The sequence below is a fragment of the Hoplias malabaricus genome, chromosome 4, assembly GCF_029633855.1.
Source record: "Hoplias malabaricus isolate fHopMal1 chromosome 4, fHopMal1.hap1, whole genome shotgun sequence".
Classification (NCBI taxonomy): Eukaryota; Metazoa; Chordata; class Actinopteri; order Characiformes; family Erythrinidae; genus Hoplias; species Hoplias malabaricus.
Window position 1 is genome coordinate 5,544,879 of NC_089803.1, and position 17,987 is coordinate 5,562,865.

Sequence of the window (17,987 nt, forward strand, 5' to 3'; positions counted from 1 at the left end):
ACAGAGTGTGTTATTGTGTGAGTGGAGGTGTGTGTTAGTGAGGTGTGTGTCTCTCCTCCACAGAGTGTGTTATTGTGTATGGAGGTGTGTGTTAGTGAGGTGTGTATCTCTCCTCCAAAGAGTGTGTTATTGTGTGTGGAGGTGTGTGTTAGTGAGGTTTGTGTCTCTTCTCCACAGAGTGTGTTATTGTGTGTGGAGGTGTGTGTTAGTGAGGTGTGTGTCTCTCCTCCAAAGAGTGTGTTATTGTGTGTGGAGGTGTGTGTTAGTGAGGTGTGTGTCTCTTCTCCACAGAGTGTGTTATTGTGTGTGGAGGTGTGTGTTAGTGAGGTGTGTGTCTCTCCTCCACAGAGTGTGTTATTGTGTGTGTGGGGGTGTGTGTTAGTGAGGTGTGTGTCTCTCCTCCACAGAGTGTGTTATTGTGTGAGTGGAGGTGTGTGTTAGTGAGGCGTGTGTCTCTCCTCCACAGAGTGTGTTATTGTGTGTGGAGGTGTGTGTTAGTGAGGGGTGTGTCTCTCCTCCACAGTGTGTTATTGTGTGTGGAGGTGTGTGTTAGTGAGGTGTGTGTCTCTCCTGCACAGAGTGTGTTATTCTGTGTGGAGGTGTGTGTTAGTGAGGTGTGTGTCTCTCCTGCACAGAGTGTGTTATTGTGTGTGTGGAGGTGTGTGTTAGTGAGGTGTGTGTCTCTCCTGCACAGAGTGTGTTATTGTGTGTGTGGAGGTGTGTGTTAGTGAGGTGTGTGTCTCTCCTCCACAGAGTGTGTTATTGTGTGTGGAGGTGTGTGTTAGTGAGGTGTGTGTCTCTCCTCCACAGAGTGTGTTATTGTGTGTATCATCCTCCCCCTCAGCACCTGCAGTAGGGTGCAGCTGTAGCAGTGCAGTCTCTGACTGAGGGAGGTTTTTGTACGACTCTATTTCACTGTGTGAACACTCTTCCAGTGTGGTAACACTGACAGTAATAATCTCCTGCATCTTCAGTCTGGACGTTACTGATGGTCAGAGTGAAGTCAGATCCAGATCCACTGCCACTGAAACGATCTGAGACTCCAGACTGACGGGTGGATGCTCCATAGATCAGGAGTTTAGGAGCTTTTCCAGGTTTCTGCTGATACCAGAACATATGGTTGCCATTATAAACTCCACTACTGGTTCTACAGTTGATGGTGACTGATTGTCCTGTAGAAACAGTTTTCACTGGAGGAGTCTGAGTAACAGTCACTTGACCACTGGACCCTAAAGAAAAATTAAACAAAGACTGTAATAAATAATAATAATAACAGAATCATTTTAAATAAGTAATATATGTAATATTTTTTGTTTAATTAACAAGTATATTTTAAATAATATAAAAGTTGGGAAGTTCATATTCTACTTGACCTATGTTTTTTTAATTATTTATGTTAAAAACCTTTTGATTTCAGTTTAGTTCTGTTTTAACTGATATGTTCTCAGGTTGATTTACTGTAATATCTACAAGGTAAATACAAAAACTATTTTTGATCAGATCTACAGATCTACTAGATAATCAAGTGTGTTACCTCTCGTCCAGAGCGCCAGTGTCCAGATGAAGATGGAGACCAAAGTCATGGTTGCTGTGGGTGAAGTTTGTGGGGCAGCAGCTCTCAGTCATGAAGTGTTAAACTCACAGGACTATAAACACTAGCAGAGCACTGAAGCATGGGCTCATGATGCAAAGTGGACCCTCTCTATGGAAATGCCTCCATCAAACACCTCCATAATAAACACATAGAAATGTTTAGATTGTTTAGAAAACAAGGTTTAGTTCAGAGATAGATCTTCATTTAGAAATGTTAGAGTTTTATGAATAAGTTTTGAGGGTAAAGTGTGTAAACCCCTCACACACAGATTTTACAGTGTTATCACTAACAGTGTGATGAGTGATGTAGGTTTATGGACAATGACTCTTCACTGAAATGTAGCACTGTGTCACACCTTCAGTGAAGGAGCAAAACTCAGTCTGAAAATGAAGGGACTTTTATTCTGTTTAAACATGAGACTTATTTAATCTTTCTCATCACTTTTACTGAAAAAGACCCACATACAGTAAATTCAGACTAACACTGTGTTACAATTGTATTTTAAGAGTTTTAAAGTTAAATATAAATAACAAATACAAACCAGAGTTATTTTTCTAAACTGAATGTGATTCATTGTTTTAGTTTGTAATTCAAATAATGCCACATTTATATAAAACATAATGTAAATGAACAGACAGGTTCATTACATATAACATTAAAATTAGTGCTTGTGTCACAATACGAGTCTGGATTTTATAAACATTGATATTCAGTAATAAACTCCTTTCAAATTCACACTGATTTGTGCTGAGAGAAATATCCCCAGCACTGATTCAGATCATGATGGGCAGCTTGTTTGGAGTCAGTTTGATTCCTCCGTATGAAGACATTAACATGTTTTAATTACAGTTTTAAAACAGTTCTGAAACAGTTTTAAAAACTCTTCATCTGATGATAGTTAAATTAAGAGTTAGGAAAGTTCTCCCAGTGACCATGAATGGACCAGTCACGTCCCAAGATGTTCAGTACTGGTCCAGTCTGGCCTGACCTATATTAGTCCATAAAAAGACATTGTCAGACACGGTGGAGGACCATAGAGAAGGACATGTTGGAGAAGTGTTGAGTCGGACAGGTCTGAGAACCCTCAAGTCGCACAAGTTGATTAAATGAAGCTGAATTTAATCAAGCTAATTAATTAATGAAGCTGCTCTATTCTGGGAAAGAGAGGACGACTCAGGACTGTTCATGTAAATCTGAGTTTCACCTCACTGCTCTCTCTCTCTCTCTCTCTCTCTCTCTCTCTCCCTCTCTCTCTCTCTCTCTCTCTCTCACACACACACACACACACTCTCTCTTTTGAGTCTCATTTGTTAACTCATTCTTCAGCAGGTGATGATCAAGTCTTTCAGTATATTGTTTGACAGCATCAAGCTACAATAATATTCTAGAATATGAAATGCTTTAAGAGAAATTTAGAGAATGAATTATGAGAGATGACAGCTCATTCAATGCCTGTCCAAATGTGGTTCAGAGTGGGTTGAAATATTGATGAAGTCTCCTGCTACAGAGTCAAAGGTTTAGTTTCAGTTGATGAATAATAGACAGTTTAAATCTTAGTAAATGATAGTTCTGCTGTCAGATTTTCATTGTTACAGTAACAGAGTATCGAATTACACAAATAACACAAATCTTTCCCATTTCACTTTACACTAACACTGGAATTTCCCTGACACTACACTGTAACCACTTCTAGAGTAAAACTAAACACACACTTAAGTTTAGAGGATACTGATTTTTTTTTTTAAATATGTACCTTAACACCACATTCTCATTGACTCCAACAGTGAGAAAACATTTCTGATGTAGACTGAATGTGGTGGGGTATCTGAGCAGAACACGGGGCATGACCACAGGACATCTGTGTGATTATCTGACAGATGAATACTGATTTATGATGATGCCTTTTGGCCTACAAGTGGCACCAGCCACATTTCAGTATAAGGTAGGTGGATGATAACATACCAGACACAGCCTTTGTCATTAATGACATCTCTGATAAATGTATGGGTGAATCTATAAATTACAGCCCACTAAGTACATACTAAATACAGAGTAAGTGTCTGTTTAATAATTTGTAAGAAAATATAAGTACAGAAGAAATAAAGAGTATGATAGCATATGTACATGGTTATTACCAAGTTTCCTATGTTGTTTATTTACTGTATTGTGAAGACGGGTGATGGAAAAGAATCTCCGCAGACACGGTTAAAGGTGTAAATACACATACACAGAACAGTGAACATCTTTTAATGCTGCAATTAAGACCCTATGTTTAAAATATATGTCAGCTACAAACATTTTAAACATACATTAAAATAAAGTACCTGTTAATTTGCATACACAAAAGTAGATGAAGTAAATTGTATGTTAACAGATGTATGCTTTTATTACCAGGTATCCTATAATTATTTTACAAACTAAGGCACATATCTACTGTAATTTGAAGCATAATGATAGACTAAATCTAGGCAATTTACTAATATTTTATAAGTATTGCAGCTACTGTTTTGAATAAATCATATTTCTACAAGTGATTATAGATCCCTTTAATCTAATTTCAATGCACATCCAGGGAAGAACATATGGTCAGCACGTTTAATTTCAGGCACTAGCGGAATTTCATGAAGGTGCTGTGCACCTGTGGCTAGATAATGTGATGGGAAAATGCCGATTAACACTAATGAGTAATGCTTAATAATAACTAATGACATAATATATTCAGGGAGTAATGGTTTTGATTAATCTTGATTAATTCTTACTAAATTATGTAGCCCTTCCTGGATCAGAGCCTTGTCGTGGCGGAAGGGCTTGTGTGGTCTCATGACCTCCAGGGCTATGTCGTCGGGAGCTGTTAGCTCCCAGTAGGGTCTCCCATGGCGAACAGGTCTGGAGTGAAGATCCAGACAAACATGATCCAAAAGCATTCCTATGAGTACACCCATTAAAATTCAGTTTACCCTGCCCGGGAAAGGGTTACCGGGACCTACCCCTGGAGCCAGGCCTGGGGGTAGTGTCCGACGGCGAGCGCCTGGTGGCCGGGCAACCCACGTAACCCGGCCGGGCTCAGCCCGAAATGGCAACGTGGGAGGATCATGTGGGCTCACCACCCGCAAGATCCAGAGTAGGGGTGCGGTGCAATGCCCATCGGGCACAGAGCGGGGGCGAAGGGGCCCCTGGCGTCGTGGAACTTGTCAGCGGAAACTGGTTCTTGGTACATGGAACATAACCTCACTGGGGGGGAAAATGCCAGAGCTGGTGCGTGAGGTTGAGAGATACCAGCTAGATATAGTTGGGCTCACCTCTACACACAGTGTAGGCTCTGGAACCAAACTCCTCGATAGGGGTTGGTCTCTCTCCTACTCAGGAGTTGCACAGGGTGAGAGGCGCCGGGCGGGTGTGGCGCCTGTACAGCTGGAGTTTGTCCCAGTAAACGAGAGGGTCGCCTCAATGCGGCTCCGGCTTGCAGAGAGGAAAACTTTGACTGTTGTGTGTGCGTATGCACCGAACAGCAGCTCAGAGTATTCGGCCTTCTTGGAGGCAGTGACTGGAGTTCTGGAGGGGATTCCATGCACTGACTCTATTGTTTTACTGGGGGACTTCAATGCTCACGTTGGCAATGACTGGGAAACCTAGAGAGGAGTGATTGGGAGGAACGGACTGCCTGATCGAAACCCGAGTGGTGTGATGTTGTTGGACTTCTGTGCTAGCCATGGTTTGTCCATAACGAACACCATGTTCGAACATAAGATTGCTCATAAGTGTACTTGGTACCAGAGCAATCTGGGCCAAAGGTCAATGATCGACTTTGTGGTTGTGTCTTCTGACCTGAGGCCGTATGTTTTGGACACTCGAGTAAAGAGAGGGGCTGAGCTGTCAACCGATCACCATCTGGTGGTGAGTTGGATCTGATGGCGGGGAAAGCTGCCGGACAGACCTGGTAAACCCAAACGTATAGTGAGGGTGTGCTGGGAAAAGCTGGCAGATGACTCTGTCCGGATGGATTTCAACTCTCACCTCCGAGAGAACTTCTCACATGTTCCGGAGGAGGTAGGGGGAATGGAGTCTGAATGGACACTGTTCCGGACCTCCATCGTGGAAGCGACTGCATGTAGCTGTGGTCAAAAGCTTATCGGTGCCTGTTATGGCGGCAACCCAAGAACCCGTTGGTGGACATTGGGGGTGAGGGAAGCCGTCAAGCGGAAGAAGGAGGCTTTTTGAGATTGGCTAGCTCGGGGAACTTCCGATTCTGCGGATGGGTACCAGCAGGCAACAAAGGCTGCAGCTGTGGCAGTTGCTGAAGCAAAAGCCAGAGCATGGGAGGAGTTTGGAGAGGCCGTGGAAAATGACTTCCGGGTGGCCTCAAAGAGGTTCTGGAAAACACTCCGACAGCTCAGGAGGGGGAGGGGGGACACTGTCCAAGCTGTGCTCAGCAAGGATGGTGAAACTCTGAACTCGACTGAGCGTATTGTTGGGCGTTGGAAGGAGCACTTTGAGGAACTCCTTAACCCGAGAGACATGCCTCCTGTGCGTGAGGTAGGGCCTCTGGGGGATCAGATTCCATTTCCTTGGCTGTAGTCACTGAGGTGGTGAAAAAGCTTCGCAGTGGCAAAGCTCCAGGAGTGGATGAGATTCGCCCAGAGTTATTGAAGGCACTCGATACTGTGGGGCTGTCTTGGATGACACGCCTATACAATATCGCATGGACCTCGGGAACGGTGCCTTTGGATTGGCAAACCGGGGTGGTGGTTCCTATTTTCAAAAAAGGGGACCGGAGAAAGTGTGCCAATTATCGTGGCATTACACTTCTCAGCCTCCCGGGGAAAGTCTATGCCAAGGTGCTGGAAAGGAGAATCCGTCCGATAGTCGAACCTAGGATTTTGGAGGAACAATGCGGATTTCGTCCAGGCCGTGGAACTATGGACCAACTCTTTACTTTTGCACAGATGATTGAGGGGGCGTGGGAATTTGCTACTCCACTCTACACATGCTTTGTGGATTTGGAGAAGGCATATGACCGTGTTCCCCGAGAGATTCTGTGGGAGGTGCTCTGGGAGTATGGGGTGCCAGGGTCGCTCCGGCGAGCCGTACGGTCCTTGTACTCTCAGAGTTTGAGTTGTGTTCGCATCCTTGGCAGTAAGTCAGGCTTGTTCAGTGTGGGCATTGGACTCCGTCAGGGCTGTGCCTTATCTCCACTCCTGTTCCTGATTTTCATGAACAGGGTGGCGCAGCGTAGCCTGGGGCAGGAGGGCTTCCGTCGAGGAGCTCAGGAGGTGGCATCTCTGCTTTTTGCGGACGATGTTGTTCTTCTGGCTTCTTCGCACGGAGGCCTCCTGCGCTCACTTGAGCAGTTTGCAGCCGAGTGTGAAGCGGTCTGTATCAGGTATCAGGTCGGATCAGCACCTCCAAGTCTGAGGCCATGGTAATCTCCCGGAAACAGATGGCATGCTCCCTTCAGGTAAGGGGTGAGAACCTGCCCCAAGTGAAGGAGTTCAAGTATCTCGGGTTCTTGTTCACGAGTGATGGGAAGAGGGATGGTGAGATTGACCGTAGGATAGGTGCAGCATCTGCAGTAATGCGGTCACTGTACCGCACCGTTGTGGTGAAGAGGGAGCTGAGCCATAGAGCAAAGCTCTCAATTTACCGGTCAGTCTACGTTCCCACTCTCACCTGTGGTCATGAGCTCTGGGTAATGACCGAAAGCACAAGATCGCGGATACGAGCGGCCGAAATGAGCTTTCTCCGACGGGTCGCTGGGCGTACTCTCCGTGATCGGGTGAGGAGCTCAGTGACAAGGGAGGAGCTCGGAGTAGAGTCGCTGCTCCTCCGCATTGAGAGGAGTCAGTTGAGGTGGTTTGGGCATTTGATCCGGATGCTTCCTGGACGCCTCCCACTGGAGGTATACCAGGCACGTCCAACTGGAAGGAGGCCCCGGGGTAGACCCAGGACACGCTGGAGGGATTATATATCCCAGCTGTCCTGGGAACGCCTTGGGATCCCCCAGGAGGAATTGGTGGATGTTGCAAGGGACAGAGACGTCTGGGCTTCTTTGCTCGCCCTGTTGCCACCGCGACCCTGAAATGGAGAAGCGGAAAAGAAAATGAATGAATGAATAAATTATGTAGGCCTTAGTGCTTGAAGGGACTTACTGCATTGTGTTACAGTGACCTGTGGGAGGAAGGCGCTGAGCAGATTAGAAGGAAGGCAGTCAACAACTGAAGGACATCTCTCACCATTTTTTCCTGGCAGCTGTAAAGTTGGAGATAATGAGGCAATGTGGTTGATGGAATGAGACATGATGTAATAAAGGTGTACGTGACTGGGGTCCTATATATGGCTTGGCTTTGTTCAATAAACTTGAGAGACAAGAGAGAATCTTTGACTGCGTGTCTTATTCCTCTCTTCTCCCCAAAGAAATAATTGAGCATTGATCTTGCTTCCTGGTGATACTTAGAGAGAGAGAGAGATTAATTTTAGATTTTCCATAACAACTTGGGGGCTCGTTGTCCTGATTATCTCGTGTGTCTGGTGTCTTTCGAGCGCGGATTGAAAGAGCAAATCCAGCCATCCACAAGAAGTCTCCAGAGTGGGGAGGTGGAGGTGGCTCCGTTTCGGGTCCACCGGCACCGCTGATATTGAACTTGGCACGGGACACCAGGAGGGAACACCGATTGAACCGCGGTAAGATGTTGATTATTTTATTTTTCCAGAGCTGATGAGCTCCTAAGGCAGGACATTCTATTGAGTAAGGTGCCTTTAGAAAGTGTCCAGTAGAGAGGAACATACAGGTGACATCAGGTTTGTTTCTATGGGAGAAACAATAGCAGTTTCTATGAGAGAAACAGAAAAAAAAGAGTTCTATCAACCTGGGGTTAGTATAATAATAATAATAATAATATATATATATATATATATGGGTTTTTTCTTTCAATTTTGATTAATTAAATTAATTAATTTGGTTTTTATTTTAAAATACAATTATGGGGTGTTGTTACAGCAAAACAGCACAGAACCAGGCTGAGGAAGACAAATGCTGAAGGAGTATGGCTCAAGCAGTGTGAGGCAGATGGGAGAATGGGTTAAACTGGGGTTTCCTGGGGGAGGAAGTTTCAGTCCAAATCAGTTGGAACGGTTGAGAGATGAATTAACACATAAAGAGCAGGAGACTGAAATACTCAGACAGAATATTCAGCTTAGTGGGTGAGGGTGTTGTAAAAAACTTCCAGAGCCGTTTGTAGCAGACAAGAAAAGAAGAGAAATGCAAGGAAGAGAGAAGTTAATGAGGATGTTAAACCAAGTGTTTGTTCTGGTTCACCAATATCTAATGATTGTGCAAATGTTTGTGCTGTTCTTCCATGTACGCCCATGTCTGTTATGGCCCCTCCACCCCCTCCTGAGTACGGCCTATATCCGAAGATCAGCTGGGACCTGGATGTGAATCCACATCGCCCAGCGCAGGCCTCAGCACCTCCTCCTCCTCCTCCACATTCACCTGCACTCCCTCCACCCGCTGTGACACAAACAACCACTCAACAACAGCTGCAGACTCCGCCAAGGTACCCTCCCATCCAGACAGCGTGAGAGATAAGGGCAAAGGAGGACGAGACTGATGAGGAAGCAGACCCACTGTTCCCAGGCCCTCCCTCTCCAGAAACGCTTGAGCGCATCACAGAGCCAAGAATAAAAGCCCAAAGCCAGAAAACAGGCGGACCACCAACAGGCGGACCACCAACAGAGGATTGGGAGACTGCGGACATAACAGCCTGGGAAAGCCAGCTCAAATACCACTTTGTGTGCAGGTTGCACCCAGATCAGTTGGTTTCTGCCCTGTGTCGAAACCAACTGTTTAGATGTGGACGTGGGCCCACTGAAAGAGGTGGAAAAGTATGCAGCGCATGCAGAAAAACCTGAACGCCAAGAAAGAAAAATGACGAGAAAAGGAGGAGCACAAACTGGTTGATGCACAGCTGGCGTTGTGGAAGCAGGCTACGGACCACGATCAAAGAGGTGAGGGATGGCGCGGAGGCCATGGGGGGCCTCGGGTCGAGGCAGGGGTCGAGTATTTGAAAGAGGCCATGGCAGCGCTGGCAGAAGCGCAGGGTGTTTCGTCTGTGGAAGCCCTGATTACTTCATAAGAGACTGTCCCAACAGACACAGAGACCAGAGGCTTTTAGTAGAGCAACCACTTTTGAGCTTCATGTTTTTCAGTTAGACCTCAGCATAAGGAGTGTTTGGCCAAAGTTACAGATGCAGTAACAGAGTCTTTAGGATGCTCCGTGCAGACAGAGAAAAAAAAAATGCATTTTTGTTTTCTAGGTTTCACTCAATTAATCTCCTGGGCAGGGATTCAGGGATTTAATGTGTACATTGAGTATTTAATATATACTGAGTCTATGTGGTCACACAGCTCCAGGGGCCTGGAGGTTGTGGGTTTGATTCTCGCTCTTGGTGACTGTCTGTGAGGAGTTGGTGTGTTCTCCCCATGTCTGCGTGGGTTTCCTCCCACAGTCCAAAAACACGTTGGTAGGTGGATTGGTGACTCAAAAGTGTCCGTAGGTGTGAGTGAGTGAATGAGTGTGTGTTACCCTGAGAAGGACTAGCGCCCCCTCCAGGGTGTATTCCCGCCTTGCGCCCAATGATTCCAGGTAGGCTCTGGACCCACCGCGACCCTGAACTGGATAAGGGTTACAGCTAATAAATGAATGAATGAATGAGTCTATGTGGGCATCAAGGTCTGTGTGGAGGATACAGTGGTATATGTCATGGTGAAGCAGGCACCTGGCTTGCTGTTAAACATATGAATGCAAGCTGGGAATGCTTGGCTTTATCAGCAGATTTACTGTCCCCTGTTAAGTCTAAATTTCTGCAATCCACTGACCTCCTTACAGACTGGGTCGATGTCATGTCAGTAGAGGACCTTCATCGCACTCTGCACATGCATGAAGGGCTTGATGAAGATTTTTTGATGAAGGAATTTGATGGGTTTTATGTGAAAAGCTAAAGCTTGTGTGGATCTGTAGTGGGAACATTGTCACTCCGTGGCTCAGATCATCCTCTCGCTCTCACAAAAGCAATTGTTTAAACATTTTGTTCAAAAGAGAAGTATATTTCTGCATTCTGAGCCTCATATATCACTGTCTAAACTTATTGAGGATGGGTGGAGAGATCTGGGTCCATGGCAGTGCAAGTGCACCTCCTTGAATGATTGGCGGGATCATGGAGGGGGTGTTAAAAAAAAAGTGGTAAAAATTCTGAAGTGTTCTGCGTCTAATAAACAGCTGTGGTTTCTTTTTTTTCAATTGACATGAACACACACACAAACCAGAGCTGTGTATGGGTTTCAGTTCCTTCTGAGGATCCGGCTGCAGTCCCAGACTGCTGATATGCAAAGTGCAAATAAAGTTGGGGATGATATGCGCCCAATCTGTAGTAGTTAATCCTAAAAGGGACTATCAACTGAAAAAGCCACTCAAGTGTGTCACTATTGAGGGCATCACATCAGTGTTCAATTCACTCCTCACTGCTGGTGTGATGGTTCTCCACCCTAAATCAGCGGTTCATACCCTAATTTATTTGGTAAAGAATAATAAATGTTAGTGCTCCAGGGGAAACTGGAGAGTGGAGATTTGTGTAAGACCTGCAGGCAGTAAATTCTGAGATTAATCCTGAGATTCATCCACCCTCTCCAGAAGTTCCAAATCAGCACATAGTCTTATCCCAGGTACCCGTTAAACCTGTTAACAGCTCTTTTTTTGTGATTAATTTAGTGAATGCGTTCTTCAGCATTCCGGTGCACCCAGAAATCCAGTACTGGTTGGTATTTTTATTTAAGAGTAAATTGTGGACATGGACCCGATTGCCTCAGGGTTGTTCAGAATCACTGATCATTTTTAATGTAGCCCTTAAGGCTGATTTGAGGATTTACTTTTTCAGGAGGCAGTGCACGTCTTCAGTAGATTATTGGTGTGTTTGTCTGATGCTGAAGCATGTCATGAAGATAATGTTGCATTGTTGTGTTCTCATGGTGTTATTTATAATTAATATTAATATGCACAGGTGCATATTTCTCCAGCAAAACTGGTTTAACACCTTTTGAAATTTTGTTTTGATATAAATTTAATATATAATTTAATTATGAATATAAGGGTCACACTTGTACAGACACAGAGTCTCGGGTTGTCCAGCCCTGGTCTAATGTCCTGAATGTCCACCCTGATCCCTAACAGACCTCCTCTGCTACATTTGTGTATGTTCTGAGCAGGGTTTTTATCCTCTAAGGTCTCATTTTATCCTGTTCTCTGCACATGTTCTCCAGTTCTACCAGATTGTCTCGTGTCCTTTATTTAAAGATTTTCTCTCATGTTCGAGTCTGGAGTCTGAGAAGGACATGGATAAACACCCATCTTATTTTTTAACCATGCTCCATGTGACTTCGCTTTATGACTTGGATCATTCTCTTGGTGCAGTGTCCATCATGATGTCATTAGATCTCATAATATTTTTATATTATCTGTGTTCTTTATTAATTTGATGTTATCACACTCCAGTCTTACTCTCTTGTGTCTAGAAGTAAACAGTGGTTTCCTGAGTGTCTTTAACCTAAAGAATCCAGACGTGTTTACACTGTGCTTCACTGTGGAGATGTGGACCTACATTTCATTTCACTGTTTGCTATTTGTTTTGGATTGTGGCAGAAGTCTAAAACAGTATTTTTAGTTATTTTTTATTGATCTTCCACATCTTGGTAAATTCTCCATGTCCATGTTTCTTCTATGAATTATGACCTTGTTGCTGTCAGCAAGCAGTTTGAGCTGCTCATGATCTACTGCAGTTATAACCTCAAGTCTACTCTAACACATCTGATGTCACTCTTTTAGGGTTCAGCGCTGGCATTAATTTCAGACACACATTTATACTTAATCCACTTTAATAATTTCATTGTTTATCAGAGGGATTGTGATGTTTGAGCTAACATTTAGAGATACATTTTGACTGAAAGTGAGCTGTTAAAATTAGGATTACACAGTGAGGTGTGTGCATTGTTCGATGGTGATGTTAATTGAGAATTGTCTTGATGAGAATCTCAGCACTTGATCAGGATCATTGTCTGAGATCCAGTGTATTATCTGTATCTTATCAGTTCAATATCTGATACATCATCTACATGAGAACAATATACACAGTCTGATCAGAATAGTACGACCACCTCCTTGTTTCTACACTCACTGTCCATTCTCTCAGCTCCACTGACCACACAGGAGCACTTTGTAGTTCTACAATTACAGACTGTAGTCCAGCTGTTGCTCTGCATACTTTGTTAGCCCCCTTTCACCCTGCTCTTCAGTGGTCAGGACCCCCTGATCATTGTTTGTTCATATAGTGACATCACATAGAAACACAGTATTATTGTGTAGTTAAAAGCTCAATAATCTGAACTGTGCTTTAATCTTGAGCAGTGTCTTGGTGAGGAATAAAATCTCAGTGATTCTTCATCATACAGTTCACTAAAAAGTACAATCTCTGTTGTTAAAATTGGGAGTAGCTGTAGATTCAGTGCGGTGCTGAGTGATGTGCTTGAGTGTGACTGACTGAAACAAGCTGAACATTTTTGGACAGATGCAGAATCATCATGAACCCCAGACAGACGGCTTTAAGGATGGATAGAAATGGACAGGTTTTGGAAGAAAAATGTTTCTAATATTATACAAAAACACACAGATTAAGAAGATCTAACTGTAGAAGAACTGACATAATGTTAGACCAGAGCAAAGGTCACTGTAGGTCAGTGGTGTAACATCATTACATTATTTGGTTAAGTTAATATTAACATTTAATTCAGTAAATTTACATGATGCAGTGTGAATAGATTAATGAATGAAGCTGAAAGTCAAGCTCTAATGTAATTAGTAACGGTGTGTAGAGCTTGTGAAGATTGTGTGTAGTGTGTACAGTGTGTAGTGTTTATCTGCTGCTGCTCCTAGTGAGATACTCCATCTCCTGATGTAAATCCCTGTTCCACAGTGAGGAAAACTCCCCAAAGAGAGAACACTCTTCACTACTGTAGTGTTCTGGAGCTGATGAGTTCAGTTGAGTGCAGCTTTAGCAGCTGTTCTCAGATCAGTGAGTGTTTCTGACTCAGAGCAGTTCCTCTACAGCTGAAGGAGGTTTTTGTACGACGCTCTAACACTGTGTGAGTGGATAGCTGCTATACTGCTGACAGTAATAATCTCCTGCATCTTCAGTCTTTACTCCAGTGATTTTTAGAGTAAAGTCTGTACCATAGCCACTCCCACTGAAACGATCTGAGACTCCAGACTGACGGGTGGATGCTCCATAGATCAGGAGTTTAGGAGCTTCTCCAGGTTTCTGCTGATACCAGGCGAGATTGCTGTAAATGCTCTGACTGGATCTGCAGCTGATAATAACAGTGTCTCCTGGAGAAACAGACTGAGATCCTGGAGTCTGAGTCATTATTATATCTCCAAAGGAACCTAATAGAGAGAGAGAAATAAATATTAATATTAAATTGTATACACACAAAAATAAAGCAATTCAATCCATTGTAATTTTAAAATGAAATAATTCAAGAAAGGGTTTCAATGTTGATCTTCAAAACTGAAATACAACCCCACATTTCTACCTCTTGTCCAGAGAACCAGTGTCCAGATGAAGATGGAGACCAAAGTCATGGTTGCTGTGGGTGAAGTTTGTGGGGCAGCAGCTCTCAGTCATGAAGTGTTAAACTCACAGGACTATAAACACTAGCAGAGCACTGAAGCATGGGCTCATGATGCAAAGTGGACCCTCTCTATGGAAATGAGGAAAACTACCTACATTTTTTTTTATTAATATCATGGAATATCTGTGTATCATTAGTTCTTTCCACATTCAACTGAAAAAAAAGAAATTAGAAAAAAATATATATTATTATTTTATTGTTCCTTCATTAATCTGGTGTCAAAATCCAATAACCAATATGTGTTTGTGTGAATGTGTGTGTGTGTGTGTGTGTGTGTTTGTGTGAATGTGTGTGTGTGTGTGTGTGTGTGTGTGTGTGAATGTGTTGTGAAAGCCTGTGCTCATTTTCCCACATCTCTTTCTGCATGTTCGTGCTGAGCAGCAGCTCTGAAACCAATCCCCATTTCACAATGAAAATCAAACAGTCAAACAGCCCTGGGTCATTATTGTGTGACAGAGACTCTACCTGTAGCACTGCTCTGTCTCCCAGCAACAATAATGTAATTTGAGCTGAGGTCTCAGTGGGGCGTGTTGTTGTAAAAGTGGATCCCAAAGAGCTCCAAGACAAAACTGACCACAGAGCTGCTCTCACCTGCTTCTACTGTAGAGTTTAAATTCTCCACAGAGCTGATATTTCTGTCTGTTCTCTGTTCAGTGTCCTGTTGCTGGACCTGAGACTTTACTGCACTGAAATAAAGCTTCAATCTGGACACTGTGTGTGTTCCTGAGGGAGTTTGACTGAATGAAGCTGAACATCTGGTGAAAGTGCTGCTCTATTCTGGGAGAAAGAGGATGACTCAGGACTGTTCATGTAAATCTGAGTTTCACCTCACTGATTCTCTCTCTCTCTCTCTCTCTCTCTCTCTCTCTCTCTCTCTCTCTCTGCTTCATTAAATAATGTGGACACAACTGAATAATGAAGATTATTTCTGCATCTATAGAAATTCCTCAAAATGTAGTTAGAGGAGGAGATGTTTAACTTTCAGAGAGTGCTGCTGGTTTGATAGACACTGATTCAATGTATAGTCAAGGCAGACTGTCCAGTGATAAGTGTTTAATGCAAGAAAAGGACACAGCTACAGTCACTCTCTGTGTGGGTAGGATGACCACTCTCTCCCATCAACACCAGCAGGAGGCTGGCCTGCATTTTTCAGCTGGGCAGTCACAGTTCTCCTGCAAGTTTACTGAGCTCTCCAGGAGCTATTTGTAAGCTATAGATCAAAAAGAAATAGTACTTGGCTTGTCCTTTTCTCAATGACACATTATTGTTAAGAAGTTTGGCTACATAAAAACAGCAAATTATATATATATTTAAAGTACAAATAAAAAGTGTTGCAAACTAGAGATTAGTGACAATGTACCTTTTAATAATTTATATATTTTTTCATTATATGTTTGGAATAGGTTTACATTTCAGAGGAAGCATAGCCTGATTTTGTTGTGTTTTAATTTTCATAATTGTTGTATAGCGTTTTACTTTATATATTTTTGCTTTTTCAAGAGAGGTCAAAGTTCAGTGATGAGTGAAACAGCAGAGCATAGCAGATTTGAATTGGAGAGTGAGAGTTCAGTCCTGTTGAGTTCAGCCTCCCTGTTATATGTGTGCATGAATCCTGAAAGCTTTTTGAAAATGTAACTTCAACACCAAACTAGGAAGAATAAAGCTGCAAAAAACAAGTCAGACGTAGAGTCAGGTCTGTTCAAGGGTGCAACAAGAGCTTCCAAGGGATTATGGGCTGTGCCAGAGAGGTGTTTTATGGTGCTGAAGTTACCCTTAGGATAGCTATAGCACCTCCAAGACATGTATGTAGTTTATTTCAAGTTTTACAGTTTTAATGTGATAAATATAGTATAAAGTTGAATTTCATTCATTCATTCATTCATTCATTGTCTGTACCCCTTATACAGTTCAAGTTGGTGGTGGGACCGAAGCCTACCCCGGCGCAGGGCAGGAACACATCCTGGAGGGTACACCTGTCCTTCACAGGGTGACACACACACACACACACACACACACACACACACACACACACACACACACATTCACTCACACCTATGGACAATTTTGAGTCACCAATCCACCTACCGATGTGTGTTTTTGGACCGTATGAGGAAACCAACGTGGACACAGGGAGAACACACTCCTCACAGAGCATCACCCAGAGCATGGCTTGAACCCACAACCTCCAGGTCCATTAACCTGTGTTACTGTGACACTACCTGCTGCACCACTGTGCCGCCATAAATTTATATTTGTAAATATAAGTTAATATAAAAAAGAATTATTTTAGGTGAAAATATGAAGCTAAAACAAATGAACTGATTAAGCCAATGGGAACAACACACATTGATCTTTTGACATTAAGTCCATGTCCTTAAATCCAGAGTGCATTTATTTTGTGACTTAGCTTCAGGGAATCATTAGTGATTTCATAGAGGACAGTGTTTTACTTAATAAACATCCATGTGTAGACACTCAAACAAAAGGATTAGAGAGTAGTGGTAAACCTAAAGTTAATCAGACAAATGAAGGTGTAGAAGGATTAGAGAGTGATGGTAAACCTGATGTTGATCAGTCTAATGAAGGTGGAGAAGGATTAGAGAGTGATGGTAAACCTGATGTTGATCAGTCTAATGAAGGTGGAGAAGGATTAGAGAGTGATGGTAAACCTGATGTTAATCAGTCTAATGAAGGTGTAGAAGGATTAGAGAGTGACAGTAAACCTGATGTTAATCAGTCTAATGAAGGTGTAGAAGGATTAGAGAGTGATGGTAAACCTGATGTTGATCAGTCTAATGAAGGTGTAGAAGGATTAGAGAGTGATGGTAAACCTGATGTTAATCAGTCTAATGAAGGTGTAGAAGGATTAGAGAGTGATGGTAAACCTGATGTTGATCAGTCTAATGCAGGTGTAGAAGGATTAGAGAGTGACAGTAAACCTGATGTTAATCAGTCTAATGAAGGTGTAGAAGGATTAGAGAGTGACGGTAAACCTGATGTTAATCAGTCTAATGAAGGTGTAGAAGGATTAGAGAGTGATGGTAAACCTGATGTTAATCAGTTTAATGAAGGTGTTCTAGAGAGGATTCCATGCACTGACTCTATTGTTTTGCTGGGGGACTTTATTGGTAATGACTGGGAAAATTGAAGAGGAGAGATTGGGAGGAACGGCCTGCCCGATCTGAACCTGAGTGGTGTGATGTAATTGGACTTGTTTGCTAGTTATGGTTTGTCTGTAACGAACAACATACTCAAACATAAGTCTGCTCATAAGTATACTTGGTATCAGAGCACCTTGAGCCAAAGGTCAATGAATGATTTTGTGGTCGTATTTTCTGATCTGGATCCATATGTTTTGGATACTCGGGTAAAGAGAGGGGCTGAGCTGTCAACCGGTCACCCTCTGTTGGTGAGTTGGATCCAATGGCGGGGAAAGATGCCGGACAGACTTAGTAAGCCCAAACGTATACTGGGAAAAGCTGGCAGAGGACTCTGTCTGGATGGATTTCAACTCTCACCTCAGAGAGAACTTCTCACATGTTCCGGAGAAGGTAGGGGGAATGGAGTCTGAATGGACTCTGTTCCAGACTTTCATTGTGAAAGCAGCCGCATGTAGCTATGTTCATAAGCTTGTCTGTGCCTGTTATGGTGGCAACC

General features: G+C 43.2%; 1 gene segment (V, D, J or C); it reads right to left on the reverse strand.

The window, feature by feature from the left end:
* Nucleotides 1–912: 912 nt before the first annotated feature.
* On the reverse strand, nucleotides 913–1,583 carry LOC136694185 (immunoglobulin kappa variable 4-1-like). The segment is given in 2 exon segments: nucleotides 913–1,229; nucleotides 1,535–1,583. Coding segments are annotated over 2 exon segments (366 nt in total).
* Nucleotides 1,584–17,987: the final 16,404 nt, after the last annotated feature.